This window comes from Oncorhynchus clarkii, chromosome 28 (genome assembly GCF_045791955.1).
Source record: "Oncorhynchus clarkii lewisi isolate Uvic-CL-2024 chromosome 28, UVic_Ocla_1.0, whole genome shotgun sequence".
Classification (NCBI taxonomy): domain Eukaryota; kingdom Metazoa; phylum Chordata; class Actinopteri; order Salmoniformes; family Salmonidae; genus Oncorhynchus; species Oncorhynchus clarkii.
Genome location: NC_092174.1, coordinates 15,330,041 through 15,353,128, shown reverse-complemented (window position 1 = coordinate 15,353,128; position 23,088 = coordinate 15,330,041). Strand labels below are relative to the sequence as shown.

Genomic DNA, 23,088 nt, shown 5'->3' with positions numbered 1-23,088 from the left:
GCATTTCTAAAGCTCCCACAACATTACATTGGTGGGCGAGTGCCAAGATGGAGGCGCGAAGACTTCAAAACAGCACCCCCTGTTAGACATCTAGTGTATATTTAAATGATTGGAGATGGGCTTTTTCCTTGTGCTGACGTGGAACCAATAAATACTAACTGCCAGTCTCGACGGAATTTTTTAAATGATTGCACAGGAATGAAAGCGTAAAACGAAAAGAAAAACAAAGGCCATATTTGTTAGACGTTTTTTTTAATTTTTATAAAGCGTGTTTTATTAATAGTTGTTAAAATACTAGCTAATCAGTCACAGAGTAGGCCTGTGTTACTATTTTCTGTTTGAGAGCTGGCATTTTGGTTATTTCGTCATTGATTCCACCCGGACTGTTTTACTGGCTGTACAGTTCCATTCTACCGAACGGAACCCCCAGTAGCAGAAGCAACTTCTCATGTTACTTTACGCATCTCTTATACCCTTGCATTTGTATTAATTTAACCCCAAATTAAGAGTTTGTGGTCAAGATGGGAGTGCCGAAATTCTACCGATGGATTTCTGAAAGATACCCTTGCCTGAGTGAAGTTGTCAAGGAACATCAGGTATGATATCCGTAGCCTACTTTTTTGCTACCTAGTAAGCGAATATTACTGTTGCAGGTAACTAGTCAAGCTATCAAGCTAAATATAGCAGGCCCATAACAGTTTCACCTTCACGTATCGATGTTTCCACTCTGCCCTTACGCGCTGCTCATAGCTATGATTTATTATTAATAAACCAACGTTGTAGTTACAAATACACCTGCAGTTAGCTAACTGACGGTACATTAATATTTACCAACTCATTTAGCTACGTGTTTGACTCAATTTACCTTCTAGGTAGCTAATTAGTTAGCTAGTTTGCGTGCTACTACTACTTGCTATCAGCTCCAGTTAGATGTCATAACAAATAGCCTAGTGAATACGGCAGGCCTATATTAGTTTAGCTGAGGAACGCTCGATTCTGTTCTCTTTATCGAGGCGGAGTTGATTTTATGCTTTGTTTGGTTTGTCAAGTAAATAGAACGTTATTCTGAATAACAAATATTGTAGTCGTCGACCAGATGTAACAGTTTTACTACCGAGATCACCAGTGCCAGATTAGCCCACATTTGTTGGCAGGTTTGCAAGATGCATTAGTGGAATATTGACCAAGAGTCCATATCTGTTTCCAATCAATCCCACTAGATCTTTTTTTAATTTTTTTTATCCTCAACTCATAAATACACTCCCTCCATTATTAAAGTATTGATGCTATTGCCTTCTTATATGGATAGTAGACAGAGCAGTTGGCCCATCTGTCTGACACACCCCTTTACCTCTCTCTTAAAGATCCCAGAGTTTGACAACCTCTACCTGGATATGAATGGCATCATCCACCAGTGCTCCCACCCCAACGATGAGGACGTCCACTTCCGTATCTCGGAGGAGAAGATCTTTGCGGACATCTTCCACTACCTGGAGGTGCTGTTCAGGATCATCAAGCCCAGGAAGGTGTTCTTCATGGCCGTGGACGGAGTGGCTCCCCGGGCCAAGATGAACCAGCAGAGAGGCAGGAGATTCAGGTAAAGATCATGATGATAACAACTGCCTTTGTACTTTATGTGCTGTGTCTGTGACCGAGTGGCATAGCGATGGATCACGCAATGTCATAACTCAATCAACCAATCAGTCACTTATATGTTTCTTGTGAAGGTCGGCCAAAGAAGCAGAGGACAAGATAAAGAAAGCCCTTGAGAAAGGAGAGGTCCTACCCTCTGAGGCCCGCTTTGACTCCAACTGCATCACACCTGGTATGTAGCCTCCTACACAATCCATCACTTCTCCACCAATCTGTCCACTCATACCTCTCATCCAATTCCTAGGGGTTCAGGTTGTCCTTCCTGTTTTAGTCTGTTCTTCAGTTTTGTGCCTACTGAATACGATCCATCATGTCTCTCCTGTAGGGACGGACTTCATGGCCAGGCTACAGGAGCAGCTCAAGTATTTTGTCAACAGCAAACTATCCACAGATAATGCCTGGAAAGGAGTTAACGTCTACCTTTCCGGACATGAGGTGAGGACGGGCACACGGCGTGTGTGTCAGTGTGCACATTTTGTTTGATTAGATGTCATATGTGAATGAGTGACATTGACTCTACATGCATTGTAACTGTCTGTGACTGTGACCCTCTGTTTCCCTCCCAGACTCCAGGAGAAGGAGAACACAAGATCATGGAGTTTATCCGCAGGGAAAACTCAGAGCCAGGCCACGACCCAAACACACGCCACTGTCTCTATGGCCTGGATGCTGACCTGGTGGGTGGCCCGCGGGTTTGGGAGATACGGCATCAATGTGTGTCGGGAAGTGTGTGTGTGTGACATCAGGGAGATGTGTATATGGTGGCAGATGTGTATATGGTGACAGATGTGAGTGTATATGGTGACAGATGTGAGTGTATATGGTGGCAGATGTGAGTGTATATGGTGGCAGATGTGAGTGTATATGGTGGCAGACGTGAGTGTGTATGGTGGCAGACGTGAGTGTGTATGGTGGCAGACGTGAGTGTGTATGGTGGCAGACGTGAGTGTATATGGTGGCAGACGTGAGTGTATATGGTGGCAGACGTGAGTGTATATGGTGGCAGACGTGAGTGTATATGGTGGCAGATGTGAATGTCTAAGTATGTCTGTAATCCAGGGGTGTCCAACATATGGCTAGCAAATCCGATCTGGCTAGCAAATCAGATCTGGCCCGCAAGCGTGGTCCAATCCGGCCTGCAGATGGGTTGAGTTTAAAAATATATATTAATATTTTTATTATATTTTGGGGAGGGGGATGAACTTAATATACTTTAAGTGACTAAAATCAGATCGAAATTGTATAGAAATGAAAACCAAATTGAAGTCAGAATGCGGCCACTGGGGCAAAATGAGTTTGACGCCCTTTGCTGTAATCAGTCAATTACCGTAACAGAATTCTACTGTTGTTTCATTCGTATTAATGAAGGTGTGTTGTATTAACTACAGTCTCTTTCTCTACTACAGATGATGTTAGGTCTGACCAGCCACGAGCCACACTTCTCCCTACTCAGAGAAGAGGTCCGCTTTGGAGGGAAGAAAAACCAGAAGAGGTGTGTCTGGTGTGCAAGAGAGCGCGCTGTCTGTGTGTGTGTGTGAGTGAGACAGAGTTATATGTATGTATTCCCCTCCTGCAGAATAACAGCTCCAGAGGAGACAACCTTCCATCTACTGCACCTGTCACTATTTAGGGAGTACATAGACTACGAGTTCTCTGAAGTTAAGGTAAGACAAACACATACTCCCACAGAATACAATTCTGCTTCAGTGTGACAAATACAGTAGATGCATATCTACTTGCTTACTGATAAGTGACTAACACAGTATAAATTCTCTATGAATGGTTTGAATAACAATGTCATATGATTGGTTGGTCCTCACAGTAAGATGTCTGATGATTGGTTGTTTAACAGAACAAGATCTCGTTTGAGTACGACCTGGAGCGAATCATCGACGACTGGATCCTAATGGGCTTCCTGGTGGGGAATGACTTCATCCCTCACCTTCCTCATCTTCACATCAACCAAGACGCCCTGCCTCTCCTCTACCGCACCTACATCAGTGTGCTGCCAACGCTGGGAGGTGAGAACACTCACACACCGTACTCGGACAACACACAATCCACACATACAACCTTTTATTTGCGTACTGGCTGGAGAAATTAATTTGCTTCTTTATATTTGACCCATGCAGGGTACTTGAATGAGAATGGCCACCTGAACCTGGGCAACTTTGAGAAGTACCTGGAGAAACTGTCCGAGGTGGGAGAGACCAGTAAACATCCACAAATCAGTGGAATTATTTCATTACCATGCATTTCTGATTGTGACGCATGTCTTGCTCTCTTTCTTTCTCTCTCTCGATACCTGTTTTGCAATCTCTCTCTCTCGCTCTCTCTCTCTCTCTTCGTCCCTTCATCTTTATCCCCTTTTCCCGCTCTCTTCCTCTGCCCCAGTTTGACAGGGAGCACTTCAACGAGGTGTTTGTGGATCTCAAGTGGTTTGAGAGTAAGGTTGGCAACAAGTACCTGAACGAGGCCGCGGGACTGGCAGCAGAGGAGGCTCACAGCAAGGACGCCAGGAGGAAAGACCCGGTGAGACATGCGCCTGCAATGCACACGCAGAGATCCTTCCAATACAGATGCGTGTCTTGAAATCCATATTCAATGTCTGTGTGTGTGTGCAGGACTCTCTGCGTCTAACTACTCTGGATGGCGGGAAGGACCGAGCCCCTGGTCGAGGTTTTGAGGAGGATGGTGAAGAAGAGGACATGTTTGAGGCAGAGTTCAGACAGTACAAACGCACCTACTACATGACCAAGATGGGAGTGGAGGTGGTCTCAGAGTTAGTATACCTCATCAGTGTCTCCCCCAAAATACTCAAAATATTTTCCCACAACCTCGAACGATCCTGAAATGCTCTTAGAAAAGTTTGTTTCCCCAAACGGAGCTGAACTTGTATGATTTTTCTAGTTTATAACTTAAGACAATGGCATTGTAGAGCACGACGCTCATTTAAACTTTTGTTGTTTGTATTGTTTTCAGTGAGTTTCTAGCAAATCAGGCGTTGTGCTATGTGGAGGGAATCCAGTGGATCCTGCATTACTATTACCATGGAGTCCAGTCCTGGAGCTGGTGAGTCTCTGTCTGTCTCTCTGTCTGTCCCTATGTATGTCCCTCTGTCTTTCTGTGCATGTGTGTACTAAAACCTCACTCTGTCCTAGGTATTACCCTCACCACTACGCCCCGTTTCTGTCAGATGTGAGGAACATAGCCCATCTGAAGTTGACCTTTGACATGGGCAAGCCTTTCATGCCCTTCCAGCAACTACTGGGAGTCCTGCCCGCTGCCAGCAAAGACCTGCTTCCCCAGAGCTACAGGGTAACGCACACATGCAGACCTGCTTCCCCAGAGCTACAGGGTAACGCACACATGCAGACCTGCTTCCCCAGAGCTACAGGGTAATGCACACATGCAGGCCTGCTTCCCCAGAGCTACAGGGTAACGCACACATGCAGACCGGCTTCCCCAGAGCTACAGGGTAACGCACACATGCAGACCGGCTTCCCCAGCGCTACAGGGTAACGCACACATACAGACCGGCTTCCCCAGCGCTACAGGGTAACGCACACATACAGACCTGCTTCCCCAGAGCTACAGGCTAACGCACACATACAGACCGGCTTCCCCAGCGCTACAGGGTAACGCACACATACAGACCTGCTTCCCCAGAGCTACAGGGTAACGCACACATACAGACCGGCTTCCCCAGAGCTACAGGGTAACGCACACATACAGACCGGCTTCCCCAGAGCTACAGGGTAACGCACACATACAGACCGGCTTCCCCAGAGCTACAGGGTAACGCACACATACAGACCGGCTTCCCCAGAGCTACAGGGTAACGCACACATACAGACCGGCTTCCCCAGAGCTACAGGGTAACGCACACATACAGACCGGCTTCCCCAGAGCTACAGGGTAACGCACACATACAGACCGGCTTCCCCAGAGCTACAGGGCAACGCACACATACAGACCGGCTTCCCCAGAGCTACAGGGTAACGCACACATACAGACCGGCTTCCCCAGAGCTACAGGGTAACGCACACATACAGACCGGCTTCCCCAGAGCTACAGGGTAACGCACACATACAGACCGGCTTCCCCAGAGCTACAGGGTAACGCACACATACAGACCGGCTTCCCCAGAGCTACAGGGTAACGCACACATACAGACCGGCTTCCCCAGAGCTACAGGGTAACGCACACATACAGACCGGCTTCCCCAGAGCTACAGGGTAACGCACACATACAGACCGGCTTCCCCAGAGCCACAGGGTAACGCACACATACAGACCGGCTTCCCCAGAGCTACAGGGTAACGCACACATACAGACCGGCTTCCCCAGAGCTACAGGGTAACGCACACATACAGACCGGCTTCCCCAGAGCTACAGGGTAACGCACACATACAGACCGGCTTCCCCAGAGCTACAGGGTAACGCACACATACAGACCGGCTTCCCCAGAGCTACAGGGTAACGCACACATACAGACCGGCTTCCCCAGAGCTACAGGGTAACGCACACATACAGACCGGCTTCCCCAGAGCTACAGGGTAACGCACACATACAGACCGGCTTCCCCAGAGCTACAGGCTAACGCACACATACAGACCGGCTTCCCCAGAGCTACAGGCTAACGCACACATACAGACCTGCTTCCCCAGAGCTACAGGCTAACGCACACATACAGACCGGCTTCCCCAGAGCTACAGGCTAACGCACACATACAGACCTGCTTCCCCAGAGCTACAGGCTAACGCACACATACAGACCTGCTTCCCCAGAGCTACAGGGTAACGCACGCATGCAGACCTGCTTAGCAGCATTGTGGCGACCTATGACATGTACAGTTTCTCATAACACACCCGCATTCCGATACCTCCGTTTTGTTCTGTCCACAGCACCTGATGACATCAGAGAATTCTAGCATCATTGAGTATTACCCTCTGGACTTCAAGACGGACCTCAATGGGAAACAGCAGGAGTGGGAGGCTGTGGTGCTCATCCCCTTCATCGACGAGGTGCACACGGACGTCATTCGGTGACTTACTTCATCCCCGCGTGTCTTTTTTTATTCTGACGTTACTTATTTATTTGCGTGTTTTGCTTTCCAGAGATGTTTGCTCGCTGCGATGGAGCCTTATAACGATCACATGACCAAGGCTGAGAAGGCCCGTAACCGCCACACCGAGTGTGCTGTGTACAGCTACCACGCTGAGCTAGACTACCCTTACACCTCCACCCTGCCTGAACTGTTCCCCAACATCATGCATTGCCATGTCAGGTGAGACACACGCTGAACGTACACGCGCACACACACACACACACACACACACACTGAACACACTACTTCCACGAGGCTAAGATACTGTAACGTGATTGGTGGTTTCCAGGGTGACATCGGTTCCCATGGACGCGTGGCACGTGTCGTTGAGCCACGTGGGGCGCAGCGACAACAGCAGCCAGCTCTACTTCCTTGGCTTCCCCACCCTGCAGCACATCAGACACAAGGTACAATAGACGGGCCGACAGACAATGAGACGGAGTGTGAATCGGGAACAACATTCAGCAGGCTATGTTGGGAAATGGGCTATTGGAAGTGCTGTCTTTCTTACAAGTATTGTTTATGGTCTTCACCAATGCACGGGCCTTTTTCCCCCCCTCCAAAACACTTATCGCGTGGAGTTTCAAATGCATCCCGTTCGTTACTAAATGGGTAGAACGATGATGTACTCTTGGCAAGCGGGAGCCTAATTTGATTGGTCATCGCCTCGCAGCCCAAACACTTCATTCAGAATAAATAGCCTGCCACAGAGCAGGTTAGCTCTGAAGGGTTCGTTGCCATAGATAATGTACCTGGCTAAAAAGGTGAGCCCAGGTTATGTCAACAGGTATCTCAATTTGAACCACGAGAGTCGATCAACGTTTAGCTCGCTCTTCAATCTCACGCCGTAGTACAAACCCCTCTGAACTGAGGTCTCATTGAACCAGGAGATGACATTTTTTTTAAACGTGGCTGCATTTACACCCCCAGTATTGACTGTGTATTGGCCGTCTTGGCATCGGAATACTTCTGTGTATGTTTCATATGTAGATGTGCTCCCCCCCCGTCTTTATAGTTCTATAAGAAGAAGCACGGAGTGGTGGTGTTCCAGCAGAGCAGCCGAGGAGAGAACATGATGCTGGAGATCATACGTAGCAAAGAGGAACCCGTGAGTGCAGACACGTGCACACGGTCTTGTTTCTATGAGCCGACGACTGTGTTGGGTCTGTGTCTGGAGCAGAAACGGTAGATGTTGTTTCTCTCTCTCGCTCTCTCTCTCTCAGGTGTGTGGCGATGTGGCGGCCCTGGTCCTGGGTTGCTCTCTGTTTGTCAACTGGCCCCACCTAGAGGAGGCCAGGGTGACAGCGGTGTCTGACGGGGAGAGCAAGTAAGAGTCACACTGAGTTCTACTCGTGCCTAAAATAGATGGCAGTATTACACCCGGACCGTCACTCAAAACCCTTTATGCCTCGGGCTCTGCCGTTCATTCACTTCTCTTTCGACCGTTACTTTGAAGAACACCGAGTCGTTGACATTCATCGGTCTACCTCAAACACTCCTTTCCCTTACTACTTCTACATCACACCCCCCCCTCTCAGGTTCTTCCTGGAGGAGCCGGCGGGAGTGCAGAAGCTGTATGACCGGGACTCACCCCCCCCCACCAAGGTCACCTACCTCAGTGACAAGGAGCAGAAGGACTGGGTGAAGGATGTCCAGGGCATCACTGAGCAGTAAGGATCTGTTTGTTAAAAACCTACGTTTTGTTATCAAAGGGTAAGATTTATTTAACCCCATTAATCCCATTGTGGTCAGAGCTGATAAGACCACTTGGCCGAGGGGGGACTTTGGCAGACCTCTCTCCTCCTTACCTAAATACATCTCAATCTCTTCTCCTCTCAGTTTCAGTAAGCGTAAGGGCATCGTGGTGAATGAGACGGCGGTGGTGTTGTATGCCCAGCTGCTGACAGGCAGGAAGTATGTACCTGGGCAGAGCGGACAGGTGCACCTGGAGAAACAGTGGTCCAAGCAGATAATGCCCTTCGCCTACCAGACCATTGTCAAGGTAGGCACACGCATACAGAGATGTACATAGGAAGACACACATATACTACACACGCATACCTCACATTCCTTGCTCTCTTCTCTCCTCCTTCGCTCGCTCTCTTCTCTCCTCCTTCGCTCGCTCTCTTCTCTCCTGCGCTCTCCTCCTTTGCTCTCTCTCTCTCTGTCTCTCTGTCTGTCTCTCTTGGTCTGTCTCTCTCAGGATATCAAGGCCTTTGACTCGTCGTCGACTCGCTTCCAGACCCTGGAGGAGCTGTTTCCCCCGACGACCACAGTGTTCATGGTGGGGAACCCCTACTACGGAGCCATGGGAGAGGTCTGTACCGCTTCTAGTCTCTACTTCCTGTCTGAGCCTTACACACTTCCTTATTGACTTGGAATCATCAGTATTGGGGACTCTTGAAGAGTACTGGTACACGTTAGGGGTTTAGGCTTGCTGCTTTTTGTGACCTTGAATTTGAATATCTAGTCTTGCACATAAATATTTGTCAAAACAAAATGTAAAATGTATGCACTTTTAGATGTGATATAGAGAAATAATATTTAATGTGATGTATTGGACATTTTTGGGGGGCTTAATCTGTTGCATTGCATATCTTTGACTTTTCAATAACATGATTTGCTCTTGGACACACAGGTGCAAGAGTCTAGTGACGTCATCAAAGAGGGACGAGTGTGGGTAGTGTTCACGGTGCCCTGTGAACCACCGATGGAAGCCTTAATACAGAACCAGCATGTAAGTCAATCTCAAAACGACACATCTCTCACACTCCTCCTCGCCCTGCCCCACCACATGACCAAACGTGTGTGCCGTTGCTAAGCTTACTCCCTCCCTTCCCTGGTAGAAATACTGTGTGAAGTACAGTCCCGGCTACGTTCTGGCCTCTCGCCTCGGCATCACCAGCTACCTCGTCTCCAGATTCTCCGGCAGCATCTTCGTCGGCAGAGGATCCAAGAAGAAGTGAGTGAACACCTCTCAAATGGACGTCTATTTCCCATTTAGTGTACTACTTTTGACCAGAGCCGTGTAGGTTGAATAAACCATGTGACGCGCTCTCCCTCCCTCAGTCCCCATGGGGAGCAGAAGGCTAACGTGGGTCTGAACCTAAAGTTCAATAAGAAGAATGAGGAGGTGCCAGGTTACACCAAGAGAACAGAGAAGGAGTGGCTCTACTCTGACGCTGTGGAGGAGCTGATGTCTGAGTACCTGGATAGGTGTGTGTGTGTGTGTCCTTGTGTGTTTTTCTCTGCATTTATGAAACTGTGTTGTCTGTATGTGTGAAACTGCGAACGTGTGCATGTGTTCTTATTTGTGTGCGTGTGTAACCTGCATTGTGTCTCCTCCTGTAGGTTCTCCGAAGTGTTTGACCTGGTCTCCAGGAACAGTCACGACGATGTCTTCTACGAGGACGACATCTGGCCTGCGGAGTACGAGAACGGGTAACATTCATGCACTCACATTTAAGATTTGCACTCAACAATCATAATTTACACTGTCATGCACTCATAACAGTTAAATCTGTATGCTTGTAACACTTACTCAAGTTCAGTTATCTCGAAGGCCCAGTGCAGTCACAATGACTTATTTTTTTCCTGTCTGACCACTCCGACTGTCCTACCAAAATACTTGCTTGAGAAATGTTTGTTTCTTTTTGACCATTTAAAAAAAAATGGAAATCTATTACCATAAGGTACTGTAATGTTACCTAGAAGTGGTTTGATATTGAGATGAAAACGGCTGCATTGGGCCTTTAAACGCTCATGTAAAACACTTGGAGGACGTTTTAATATATGTAACAAGGCAGAGGTAGATCATAACAGTTGTAGGAATACTGAAGATGGTGGTGATGGTAGTTGTGATGGGGATGGTTTTACGGTGCAGCTCGGAGAAGGTGAAGGAGATCACTTCCTGGTTGAAGACCCACCCAGTCGCCGACATCGCCCGCGCATCATGTGACCTGCAGATCCTGGACAAGGCCATCGTGGAGCGGATCGAGGAGGAGGTGGTGAAGGCTAAGGTAACTCGGTGGGGGGGGGGGCGTCAATCATTTAGCTGTTCTGTCCGTCAATCATCTCTCTGTCGATCATTTATCATTTATTTACTCCTACTCGCTTTCTTTTCTATCAGGAAATCCCCTCTAACCTCGTTTTTATGTCAATCAATAATATAGATGGATGCATATGCAGACTACTACTCAACAAGCCCTCCCTTTACTGTCAGTGACTAATCTACTTTCTTTTTTTAGTGTTCACGTAGTGACTCTTACCTCCGTCTGTTTCTCAGGTGAAGAAGAGCAGCGAGAAAGTACGTGTTACTGTGAAGCCACGTTTGCTCTTCAGGGTGAGTTCGTCACTTTCCGGTTTTTGTTGTTGCGTGTATTTTTCTAGAGAGTGAGTGAAAATGACATTGGCTCCAAACAGCGCAAGGGTTCAGAGTTCCAACAATTCCAACTCCACACCTCTCTAACCTGTGTGTGTGTGTCCCTCTCTCCAGCCCTTAGAGCAGCAGCACGGTGTGGTCCCTGACCCGGATGCAGAGTACCACCTGTTTGACCGAGTGGTCAACGTCAGAGAGAGCTTTTCTGTCCCCCTCGGCCTCAGGGGAACCGTCATCGGTATCAAGGCAGGTGAGTGGTCGCACGCGCACCCAAACGCACACTCACTCACTCTTTCTCTCGTATACAGTGCGTGAAAGTATTCAGACCCCTTGACTTTTTCCACATTTTGTTACGTTACAGCCTTATTCTAAAATTGATTAAATTATCCGCCCCCCTCCTGATTATTCTACACACAATACCCCATGATGACATAGCGAAAACATTTTTTTTTTGAAATGTTTGCTAATTTATTACACATTTTAAAAATCTACCTTATTAAATGTATGAGGTCACTTAGAAATGTCCTTGTTTTTGAATGAAAAGCATTGGGCAAGAGGACAAGTATATTAGTGTCTAGTTTGAGAAACAGACGCCTCACAAGTCCTTAACTGGCAGCTTCATTAAATAGTACCCGCAAAGCACCAGTCTCAACGGCAACAGTGAAGAAGCGACCCCGGGATGCTGGCCTTCAAGGCAGAGTTGCAAAGAAAAAGCCATATCTCAGACTGGCCAATAAAAATAAAATATTAAGATGGGCAAAATAACACAGACACCGGACAGAAGAACACTGCTTAGAAGGCCAGCATCCCGGAGTCGCCTCTTCACTGTTGATGTTGAGACTGGTGTTTTGCGGGTACTATTTAATGAAGCTGCCAGTTGAGGACTTGAGGCGTCTGTTTCTCAAACTAGACACTCCTTAATGCAACTGCTGTGTCAGATTTCAATTTTTTTTTACGGAAAAAGCAAACCATGCAATAATCTGAGACGGTGCTCAGAAAAGAAATAAAATTATCCGCCATGTTGGAGTCAACAGAAACCAGAAATCACATTTATAAATATTCCCTTACGTTTTGATGATCTTCATCAGAATGCACTCCCAGGAATCGTAGTTCCACAATAAATGCTTGATTTGTTCGATAATGTCCATTATTTATGTCCAAGTAGCTACTAAGTTAGGGCGTTAGGTACACATATCCAAACGCTTGTGCAGGTCCAGCATGACTTCGGACAAAAACTTCAAAAAGTTATATTACAGGTCGAAGAAACATTTCAAACTAAGTACAGAATCCATCATTAGGATGTTTTTAACATATCGCTTCAATAAATTTCCAACCAAAGTATTCCTTTGTGTCTTGATGAGTAACGGAACGCAAGTGGATACCATGAGGAATGCACGTGATCAGAAAATGGCTGACTGCCAGACACCTGACTGATTCTGCTATCATTCACTCCCACAACATCATAGAAGTCTCATTATAATTTATATTGATGGTTGACATCTAGTGGAACCCCTAGGCACTGCAACATCATATCTCAAGGGGATTTCATTGGGGACTCTGGTGAATACAGACAAAGCTCAGATTTCTGACTTCCTGTTTTGATTTCTTCTCAGGATTTTGCCTGCCAATATAAGTTCTGTTATACACAGACATCATTCAAACAGTTTTAGAAACTTTAGTGTTTTCTATCCAATACACTGTGATCACTTGGCTACATAGCTGATGTCTGCTGGACTGTCCATTAATCACGGTACTCCATTCTGTTTGTTTATGTTTTATCTGTCGGCCCCAGCCGCACTCAGGCTCTGTGTGTAGTTAATCCGACCCTCTCTGCCTAGTCAACGCCATTTTACCTGCTGTTGTTGTGCTAGCTGATTAGCTGTTGTCTCACCTACTGTTTTAGCTAGCTCTTCCAATCAACACCTGTGATTACTGTATTCCTCGCTGTATGTCTCTCTCAAATGTCAATATGCCTTGTATACTGTTGTTCAGGTTAGTTATCATTGTTTGAGTTTACAATGGAGCCCCTAGTTCCACTCTTCATACCCCTGATACCTCCTTTGTCCCACCTCCCACACATGCGGTGACCTCACCCATTACAACCAGCATGTTCAGAGATACAACCTCTCTTATCATCACCCAGTGCCTGGGCTTACCTCTGCTGTACCTGCACCCCACCATACCCCTGTCTGCGCATTATGCCCTTAATATATTCTACCATGCCCAGAAATCTGCTCCTTTTATTCTTTGTCCCCAACGCTCTAGGCGACCAGTTTTGATAGCCTTTAGCCGCACTCTCATACTACTCCTCCTTTGTTCCGCGTGTGATGTGGAGGTAAACCAAGGCCCTGCATGTCCCCAGGCACCCTCATTTGTTGACTTCTGTGATCGAAAAAGCCTTGGTTTCATGCATGTCAACATCAGAAGCCTCCTCCCTAAGTTTGTTTTACTCACTGCTTTAGCACACTCTGCTAACCCTGATGTCCTTGCCGGGTCTGAATCCTGGCTCAGGAAGGCCACCAAAGATTCTGAGACTTCCATACCCAACTATAACATTTTCCGTCAAGATAGAACTGCCAAAGGGGGAGGAGTTGCAGTCTACTGCAGAGAGAGCCTGCAAAGTAATGTCATACTTTCCAGGTCCATACCCAAACAGTTCGAACTACTCATTTTAAAAATGACTCTCTCCAGAAATAAGTCTCTCACTGTTGCCGCCTGCTACCGACCCCCCTCAGCTCCCAGCTGTGCCCTGGACACCATTTGTGAATTGATCGCCCCCCATCTAGCTTCAGAGTTTGTTCTGTTAGGTGACCTAAACTGGGATATGCTTAACACCCCGGCAGTCCTACAATCTATGCTAGATGCCCTCAATCTCACACAAATCATCAAGGAACCCACCAGGTACAACCCTAAATCTGGAAACAAGGGCACCCTCATAGATGTCATTCTGACCAACTGGCCCTCCAAATACACCTCCGCTGTCTTCAACCAGGATCTCAGCGATCACTGCCTCATTGCCTGTATCCGCTACGGATCCGCAGTCAAACGACCACCCCTCATCACTGTCAAACGCTCCCTAAAACACTTCTGTGAGCAGGCCTTTCTAATCGACCTGGCCCAGGTAGCCTGGAAGGATATTGACCTTATCCTGTCAGTTGAGGATGCCTGGTCATTCTTTAAAAGTAACTTCCTCACCATTTTAGATAAGCATGCTCCGTTCAAAAAAATGCAGAACTAAGAAGAGATATAACCCTTGGTTCACTCCAGACGTGACTGCCCTCGACCAGCAAAAAAACATCCTGTGGCGGACTGCAATAGCATCGAATAGTCCCCGCGATATGCAACTGTTCAGGGAAGTCAGGAACCAATACACGCAGTCAGTCAGGAAAGCAAAGGCCAGCTTCTTCAGGCAGAAATTTGCATCCTGTAGCTCGAACTCCAAAAAGTTCTGGGACACTGAAAAGTCCATGGAGAACAAGAGCACCTCCTCCCAGCTGCCCACTGCACTGAGGCTAGGTAACGCAGTCACCACCGATAAATCCATGATTATCGAAAACTTCAACAAGCATTTCTCAACGGCTGGCCATGCCTTCCTCCTGGCTACTCCAACCTCGGCCAACAGCTCCCCCCCCCCCCCCCCGCAGCTACTCGCCCAAGCCTCTCCAGGTTCTCCTTTACCCAAATCCAGATAGCAGATGTTCTGAAAGAGCTGCAAAACCTGGACCTGTACAAATCAGCTGGGCTTGACAATCTGGACCCTCTATTTCTGGAACTATCTGCCGCCAGTGTCGCAACCCCTATTACCAGCCTGTTCAACCTCTTTCATATCGTCTGAGATCCCCAAGGATTGGAAAGCTGCCGCAGTCATCCCCCTCTTCAAAGGGGGAGACACCCTGGACCCAAACTGTTACAGACCTATATCCATCCTGCCCTGCCTATCTAAGGTCTTCGAAAGCCAAGTCAACAAACAGGTCACTGACCATCTCGAATCCCACCGTACCTTCTCCGCTGTGCAATCTGGTTTCCGAGCCGGTCACGGGTGCACCTCAGCCACGCTCAAGGTACTAAACGATATCATAACCGCCATGGTTAAAAGACAGTACTGTGCAGCAGTCTTCATCGACCTTGCCAAGGCTTTCGACTCTGTCAATCACTATATTCTTATCGGCAGACTCAGTAGCCTCAGTTTTTCTGATGACTACCTTGCCTGGTTCACCAACTACTTTGCATACAGAGTTCAGTGTGTCAAATCGGAGGACATGCTCTCCGGTCCTCTGGCAGTCTCTATGGGGGTGCCACAGGGTTCAATTCTTGGGCTGACTCTTTTCTCTGTATATATCAATGATGTTGCTCTTGCTGCGGGCGATTCCCTGATCCACCTCTACTCAGACGACACCATTCTGTATACTTCCGTCCCGTCCTTGGACACTGTGCTATCTAACCTCCAAACGAGCTTCAATGCCATACAACACTCCTTCCGTGGCCTCCAACTGCTCTTGAACGCTAGTAAAACCAAATGCATGCTTTTCAACCGTTCGCTGCATGCACCCGCACGCCCGACTAGCATCACCACCCTGGATGGTTCCGACCTAGAATATGTGGACATCTATAAGTACCTAGGTGTCTGGCTAGACTGTAAACTCTCCTTCCAGACTCATATCAAACATCTCCAATCTAAAATCAAAATCACTCTACTCAGCAAACTGGATGCAGTTTATCACAGTGCCATCCGTTTTGTTACTAAAGCACCTTATACCACCCACCACTGCGACCTGTATGCTCTAGTCTGCTGGCCCTCGCTACATATTCGTTGCCAGACCCACTGGCTCCAGGTCAAGTCCATGCTAGGTAAAGCTCCGCCTTATCTCAGTTCACTGGTCACGATGGCAACACCCACCCGTAGCAAGCGCTCCAGCTCCAGTGTATTTCACTGATCATCCCTAAAGCCAACGCCTCATTTGGCCGCCTTTCGTTCCAGTTCTCTGCTGCCTGTGACTGGAACGAATTGCAAAAATCGCTGAAGTTGGAGACTTTATCTCCCTCACCAACTTCAAACATCTGCTATCTGAGCAGCTAACCGATCGCTGCAGCTGTACATAGTCTATCGGTAAATAGCCCACCCAATTTTACCTACCTCATCCCCATACTGTTTTTATTTATTTACTTTTCTGCTCTTTTGCACACCAATCTCTCTACCTGTACATGACCATCTGATCACTTATCACTCCAGTGTTAATCTGCAAAAATGTAATTATTCGCCTACCTCTTCATGCCTTTTGCACACAATGTATATAGACTCTTTTTTTTCTACTGTGTTATTGACTTGTTAATTGTTTACTCCATGTGTAACTCTGTGTTGTCTGTTCACACTGCTATGCTTTATCTTGGGCAGGTCGCAGTTGCAAATGAGAACTTGTTCTCAACTAGCCTACCTGGTTTAATAAAGGTGTTCTCAACTAGCCTACCTGGTTAAATAAAGGTGAGATAAAAAATAAATTAAAAAAATACTAATAATAAAATGCATATATTAGAAACTGAGACTGAGGAGCAGGCTGTTTACTTTAGGCACCTTATTCATCCAAGCTACTCAATACTGCCCCTCAGCCATAAAAAGTTAACACACACACCGAGGAGACCTTACAGCTTATCATAGCATCACTTATTAACCCTGTAAAGGGTTTAAGGCCGTGGTTTAACCCTCTTCATTCCACCCCTTTGAGGCCATCTGGCCTCAACAAAAGCAAAGCAACTCAAGCATAGTAATTATAATAATCACCCATAAACGGTGCATTAGATTACAAGCAAATCCTCAGGAGATTGAGAATAGAAATACGGGTCTGAGGGATGAGGAACATAAAGCATAAACATGCCTGGCATAGCCTTGTGAAGTACCCATTTGCCAGCTGCACAGAATGCACAAATGCAAATCAGCAGAACAAGCACAGGGGCCAATAATGGGACTAAAATGGAAAACAACTTAAATCCAAACTGGCCTAGTTTATCTTTCAACCACCCAAACGGGAACTAGGATTCTTCTCCTGTGGGGGTGTAGGTGTCAGCCAACTGTGTTAATTATTTCAAAATCTCTGTCATATCAGAGTCAGGGAGATGCCTAACACATTCTGTGGGGATAATAGAATTTAGGGCCCTTCAATAACCCCCTCTTTATTTAGGATGTGGTCTAATGCCAGGCTACGCCTGGGCTGTAACAGCTTTAAGAACAACCGAGGTGTTGGCTTGTAGATCCAATGCTGGAGGTGTGAGCTCCAGTGTCTATTAAAAATGGTACCTCTTGATCGTTGACCTTCCGATTAATGATTGGTTCTTTGGTACCATCCAAAAATATGTACTGGTGACACTGGAAAAGGGGGGTCAGGTCATCCCTATTGTTGATTATTCTGCAGTGGGAACCACGCCTGGTTTGTCACAGGAGACTGTTGGGGCCATCCATGTTAAAACAGGTTTTAACACACACGGAGGTCTCCTGAAGAGGAGACCTTACAGTTTATCGTAACAATTTATTAACCCTTTACAAGGTATAAGTCCTTGGTTTAAGCCTCTTCAGCCTGCTTGGAGTTTGCCAAAAGGCACCTAATGGACTCTCAGACCATGAGAAACAAGATTCACTGCTCTGATGAAACCAAGATTGATCTCTTTGGCCTGAAAGCCAAGCGTCACTTCTGGAGGAAACCTGGCACCATCCCTATGGTGAAGCATGGTGACGGCAGTAGCATGCTGTGAGGATGTTTTTCAGGGGCTGGGAGACTAGTCAGGATCGAGGGAAAGATGAACGGAGCAAAGTACAGAGATGCATGATGAAAACCTGCTCCAGATCACTCAGGACCTCAGACTGGGTTGAAGTTTCACCTTCCAACAGGACAACGACCCTAACAGCCAAGACCGCACAGGAGTGGCTTCGGGACAAGTCTCTAAATGTCCTTGAGTGGCCCACCCAGAGCCCGGACTTGAACCCGATTTTGAACATTTTTGGAGAGACCTGAAAATAGCTGTGCAGTGAGACTCCCCATCCAATCTAACAGAGCTTGAGAGGATCTGCAGAGAAGAATGGGAGAAACTCCCCAAATACAGGTGTGCCAAGCTTGTAGCATCATACTTAAGGATGTAATCGCTGCCAAAGGCGCTGCAACAAAGTACTGAGTAAAGGGTCTGAATACTTATGTAAATGTTATTTCAGTTTTATTGCATTTGCAAAAAATTCTGAACCTGTTTTTGCTTTGTCATCATGGGGTATTATGTGTAAGGCTGTAACAAAATGTGGAAAAAGTCAAGGGGTCTGAATACTTTCCGAATGCACTGTGTAACACATGCGGTCAGCCTCTCGTCTTTGAACAGTCTCTAAACTGATGTTTAACCTCTCTCCCGTGGCAGCTGATCGGGAGGCCGAGGTGTTGTATGAGGTTGTTTTCGATGAAGAGTTTGCTGGTGGACTTACGATCAGGTACAGCCTCGTGTCTGTGTTTTCATATAGGCCTATGTCAAGTGTTTCAAGCCTCAATCAATCGCATGTTTTCCGTTATTTTTTTACGTTAAGCACCGGCATTTTTGTGACGGGCTACTGTGTGGTTGTGACCCTGTATCTGGGTGACTGTCGCCCACCTGACTCTGGTGTGTTTCCTACTCTAGGTGTGCGGCGGGCCGTGGCTACAGGCTGCCTCCCTGTGCCTTAATCAACCTGAGCCACGGGGGCCGTGTAGAGCAGGGCTTCCATAAACTGACCGCCGTCGTCAAGCCCCAGCCCGCCGCCTCATACCAGCACAACAAAGGACAGCTGATCGGGCTGAACCACTCACCGCGATCACCCTTCATATCCACACAGGTTGGGACTGGAGTAGAGCATGTCCTCATAAAACAACTGGCCTAACCACTCTCTGAGTAACCAGCATAGATCAAGATGAATAGCCTCTAACTTTTTACCTCTGTTCCTCACATTTGCCTACCGTTTCTCTCTGTCCCTTCCTCTGTATGTCTTGATGTCAACCTTTCCCTCTCTCTCTTTCCCTTTGTGTCTCTCAGCAGCAGAACGGCAGACAGAACATTCTCAGGGCAGACACTCAGGGCAACAAAAACTCTGCACACAAAGCCAGCCAGAAACTGAAACCTAAGGTATGCTCTTTCTGTGTCTCTCTCTCTTTCTGTGGCTCTCTCGCTTTCTGTGTGTGGCTCTCTCGCTTTCTGTGTGTTTGTGTGGGATTTACTGTATACAATATCTTATTTGTGTGGTGGTGAGTAACCTCTCTCTCGCACTCTGAATTCAATTTGCTTTATTGGCTTGACGTAACAATGTACGTATTGCCAACGGTTTCTTTGGAGATTTACAATACTACAGTACTATTAATAATCAATATTGACACAGCAACAAAAGTAATCAAGGGTAAAATAACATTGAACAATAACAGAGGACACTGGTTGGTCTGTCAGATACTCATCTTATGGTAGGCAGCAATTTTTTATTTAACCTTTATTTAACTAGGCAAGTCAGTTAAGAACGAATTGTTATTTACAATGACGGCCTGGGTTAACTGCCCTGTTCAGGGGCAGAAAGACAGATTTTTATCTTGTCAGCTCGGGGATTTGATCTTGCAAACTTTCGGTTACTAGTCCAACGCTCTAACCACTAGGCTACCTGCCTCTCCAATGTAGTGCGCTGCCAACCCACAGCTCTCTGCATCCTCCCCCAACAGGACGGGTAGCCTGTTCTCATCAGAAGTCTTTGAAACCTTTGTTTTATATTTTTTACATTTTGTCTCTCTCGGTCTGTGTGACGACTGCAGGGTAAAGATGAGGAGTTCAGTAACGTGTGGCAGTCTCTGCAGAGCTCTGGAATGCCCCAGAAACCACCAGCTCACTGGCAACAAGACAATGTGAGTCCATTCATAATGTTGTACCAGTGTCACCATAATCGCATTGCGATCAACCTCGTTCCTGGCTGTGTCACCTGACCATCTCTGTGTGTGTCCGTCCCCAGCCGGGTAAGTCTGCCTGGGGTACAGGGTCTCCCGGACAAGAAGGGCAGGTCCAAGGGCAACAAGGCAGGAACCAACCCCAGAGTCAACAACCGCAACCTCCCAAACCTGTGAGTCCCCACTTTATCTAACCCTAACCTTTGAACTTGAAAAAACCCTATGTCCCTTCATCCCTAACCATTGAACTTTACACCCCTAAACATTGAGTCACAGCTCTTTTGATGCTGACTTTAGGGTCTGACCTCAGATCAGTATTTGTCTGGACAGCAGGTTAGAAAGACTACAATATTTTATCTCTAACCTGCCATGCAAAGGTACCCTTATCTCTTTAATTAGGCCACTCAGTATCTGCATCCAGTCTTTCTTGAGAAGAATGCAGTTTTGCAGACTGTATTACCAAAGTACTTGCAGGATAGTGGCTTGTGTAAACCTAGTGGTCCAAGTCAAAAGTCTTCAGTAAAAGTTTTTTAGCGCAACAGTCATTACATAAACTACCTTACACGTCTGTTCTTTCAAGCATGTGACACCTCTGAGGCTGTTACCCTGTCAGGCCACCATCAGGAGACTACAGATCCCAGCAGCTCAGGAAGTGGAGAACTACAACTCCAATCGTCACCCACAGCTGTAGACCAATAGCAGGCAAGAGGCCTCATCCTCAGCCGACAGCATAGTCAGGAATCAGGACTACAAATGAATTGAAACGAGTCAATAAAATGCATTCTGCAAAAGCAGCTTTCAGTGTAGGGTTGGTTATCACCAGTGGAAGGCTGTGAGTGTAATTCATCTCAGTGAAGATGTATAATGTATTCTTCTTTTTGTTGTAAGATCTCAATGTGCAAGTAGGACTTCTGTGTGGGAGAATGAGGTGTGTTAAACTTCATGTTTTATAGGGCCCTGCAGGAAGTATCAGACTTCTCAAGAGAAGCGAAGATGTAAATTCTCTGTTTCCCGCTCAGAACGCTACAAAGAAGGTACACACAGACTCGCACACCACACACACACACACCACACACACACACACACACACACACACACACACATATATATATATATATATATATATATATATATATATATATATATATATATATATTCTCTTACCCACTTGTCTCCAGCAGACAGAGTTCGAGGAGTTGATCGCCAACCTGAAGATCTCCAAGGGCAACGAGTCAGCTCCACCCCCTCCAGCCAAAGAGCCCACGAGCCAAAGAGAGGAGCCGCTTTCTCCGCAGTCGTTTGCTATGGTGGGTACTAGTACTCACTGGTTGGTGTTACGCTATAGTAGCCCACTTCAAACTCTTTTCAATTAGAATGATCTGCTCCTTCCCTTGTGGTTGGTTGTAGTAGTCCTGTTGTGATTTGGTTAGATATGGTCAGTTGGCTAATTGTGATTGGTTGGTTCTCCTGTGCGTAGAAGGGAACGCTGGCCTTGAAGGAGATGCTGAACATTGGCGCTGCCCCGGACTCCACTAGTCCCGCCTCCTTCAACACACAGCAGCAGAACAAGAGACGACCCACCAAGAAGCTGGGTGAGTTCAACTATGTGCAACGCTACATGTTTAGTAGAGCCTGACTGATATGTTTTTTTTTTGGGGGGGGGACACTTACGGATACCGATGTACACTACATGACCAAATGTATGTCCTGCTCGTCAAACGTCTCCTTCCAAAATCAGGGTCATTAATATGGAGTTGGTCCCGCTTTGCTTCGATAACAGCCTCCACTCTTCTGGGAAGGCTTCCAACCAGATGTTGGAACATTGCTGCGGGAACTGGCTTCCATTCAGCCACAAGAGCATTAGTAAGGTCGGGCACTGATGTTGGACGATTAAGTCTGGCTTGCATTCGGTGTTCCAATTCATCTCAAAGGTGTTTGATGGGGTTGAGGTCGGGGCTCTGTGCAGGCCAGTCAAGTTCTTCCACACCACATCTCTACAAACCATTTATATAGGCATTGTCATGCTGAAACAGGAAAGGGCCTTCCACAAAGCTGGAAGCACAGAATCGTCTAGAATGTCGTATTCTGTAGCGTTAAGAGGAGTGTATTAGGAAGCAGTGCGACTTGGCCGGGTCGTGTTTTGGAGGACGCATGGCTCTCGACCGTCACCTCTCCCGAGTTCATACGGGAGTTGCAGCGATGGGACAAGGCTGTATTTACCAATTGGAAATCACGAAATTTGGGAGAAAAAGGCAGAGGCTTGACATTTTGAGTGGTAGAATGTGGCTTTAGCAGCGGGTAGAGAGGAGGGAGTGAAAGGATGATAGATCCTCTGAAAGTTTAGTTTTCCTCCATGTCCGCAGCCCTGTCCTGTAAGCTCGCACTGCGTTACTGAGCAGGAGGGAAGAGCCGGGAGGAAGGGGGACTGTACGAGTCATAGGATGCAGAAAGGGAGGAGAGTACGGTCGAAGAGGCAGAATCAGGAGACAGAAGGGAGAAGGATTTAGCAGAAGGGAGAGAGATGATAGGATAGAAGAGGAGAGGGTAATGGGAGAGCGAGCGAAGATTGTGACAGCGCTTGACCATCTGGTTAGGGGCTGTGTGGTTAGTGTTGAAGGAAAAGGAAACAAAGTTGTGATCAAAGACCTGGAGAGGGTTGCAGTGAGATTAGTAGGCAAGCAGCCTCTAGTGAAGATGAGGTCAAGTGTATTGCCTTCCTTGAGAGTGGGAGGGAATTGGGTGAGGACAAGAGGCAAGGAGGGGAAAGAGAGAGTCGAAGGCAGACTTCCTGGTTGATGTGTCAACAACTATTTGTAAATTATGAGCAGTCAGCAGTTCACGCGGCACTTAGAGTAGATGGCCTTAGATAGCAAAAAGACAGTACTAGACCACAGCAGATAAAGTAAAAAAAATATTATGTTCACACACAGGAGTCCTCTAGCTATAGAATGACGCTCCAGCCGACGCTTGGCGTTGTGATCTTAGGCTTGTGTGTGGCTGCTCGGCCATGGAAACCCATTTCATGAA

General features: G+C 47.0%; 1 protein-coding gene across 7 annotated transcripts in view; it reads left to right on the top strand.

The window, feature by feature from the left end:
* The first annotated feature begins 113 nt into the window (after positions 1-113).
* Positions 114-23,088, top strand: part of LOC139386540 (5'-3' exoribonuclease 1-like) — a 29,016-nt gene continuing 6,041 nt past the window's right edge. For 2 of the 7 annotated variants that reach the window (XM_071132171.1, XM_071132168.1), the window contains exons 1-36: positions 210-596; positions 1,365-1,597; positions 1,728-1,825; positions 1,979-2,088; positions 2,220-2,330; positions 3,060-3,145; positions 3,230-3,317; positions 3,506-3,674; positions 3,786-3,853; positions 4,048-4,185; positions 4,278-4,435; positions 4,636-4,725; positions 4,815-4,971; positions 6,560-6,679; positions 6,773-6,942; positions 7,052-7,169; positions 7,778-7,870; positions 7,986-8,089; positions 8,301-8,432; positions 8,602-8,764; positions 8,966-9,079; positions 9,401-9,499; positions 9,609-9,724; positions 9,832-9,978; positions 10,114-10,203; positions 10,646-10,781; positions 11,048-11,104; positions 11,258-11,390; positions 18,530-18,599; positions 18,785-18,977; positions 19,175-19,264; positions 19,933-20,022; positions 20,127-20,234; positions 21,015-21,095; positions 21,240-21,368; positions 21,539-21,653. In XM_071132171.1, the coding sequence (XP_070988272.1) occupies positions 522-596; positions 1,365-1,597; positions 1,728-1,825; positions 1,979-2,088; positions 2,220-2,330; positions 3,060-3,145; positions 3,230-3,317; positions 3,506-3,674; positions 3,786-3,853; positions 4,048-4,185; positions 4,278-4,435; positions 4,636-4,725; positions 4,815-4,971; positions 6,560-6,679; positions 6,773-6,942; positions 7,052-7,169; positions 7,778-7,870; positions 7,986-8,089; positions 8,301-8,432; positions 8,602-8,764; positions 8,966-9,079; positions 9,401-9,499; positions 9,609-9,724; positions 9,832-9,978; positions 10,114-10,203; positions 10,646-10,781; positions 11,048-11,104; positions 11,258-11,390; positions 18,530-18,599; positions 18,785-18,977; positions 19,175-19,264; positions 19,933-20,022; positions 20,127-20,234; positions 21,015-21,095; positions 21,240-21,368; positions 21,539-21,653 (4,249 nt within the window). In that variant the 5' untranslated portion in view covers positions 210-521. Of the gene's footprint in view, positions 597-1,364; positions 1,598-1,727; positions 1,826-1,978; positions 2,089-2,219; positions 2,331-3,059; positions 3,146-3,229; positions 3,318-3,505; positions 3,675-3,785; positions 3,854-4,047; positions 4,186-4,277; positions 4,436-4,635; positions 4,726-4,814; positions 4,972-6,559; positions 6,680-6,772; positions 6,943-7,051; positions 7,170-7,777; positions 7,871-7,985; positions 8,090-8,300; positions 8,433-8,601; positions 8,765-8,965; positions 9,080-9,400; positions 9,500-9,608; positions 9,725-9,831; positions 9,979-10,113; positions 10,204-10,645; positions 10,782-11,047; positions 11,105-11,257; positions 11,391-18,529; positions 18,600-18,784; positions 18,978-19,174; positions 19,265-19,932; positions 20,023-20,126; positions 20,235-21,014; positions 21,096-21,239; positions 21,369-21,538; positions 21,654-23,088 lie in introns of all 7 variants that reach the window. The other 5 variants (XM_071132174.1, XM_071132170.1, XM_071132172.1 and 2 more) reach the window with 4 other exon arrangements.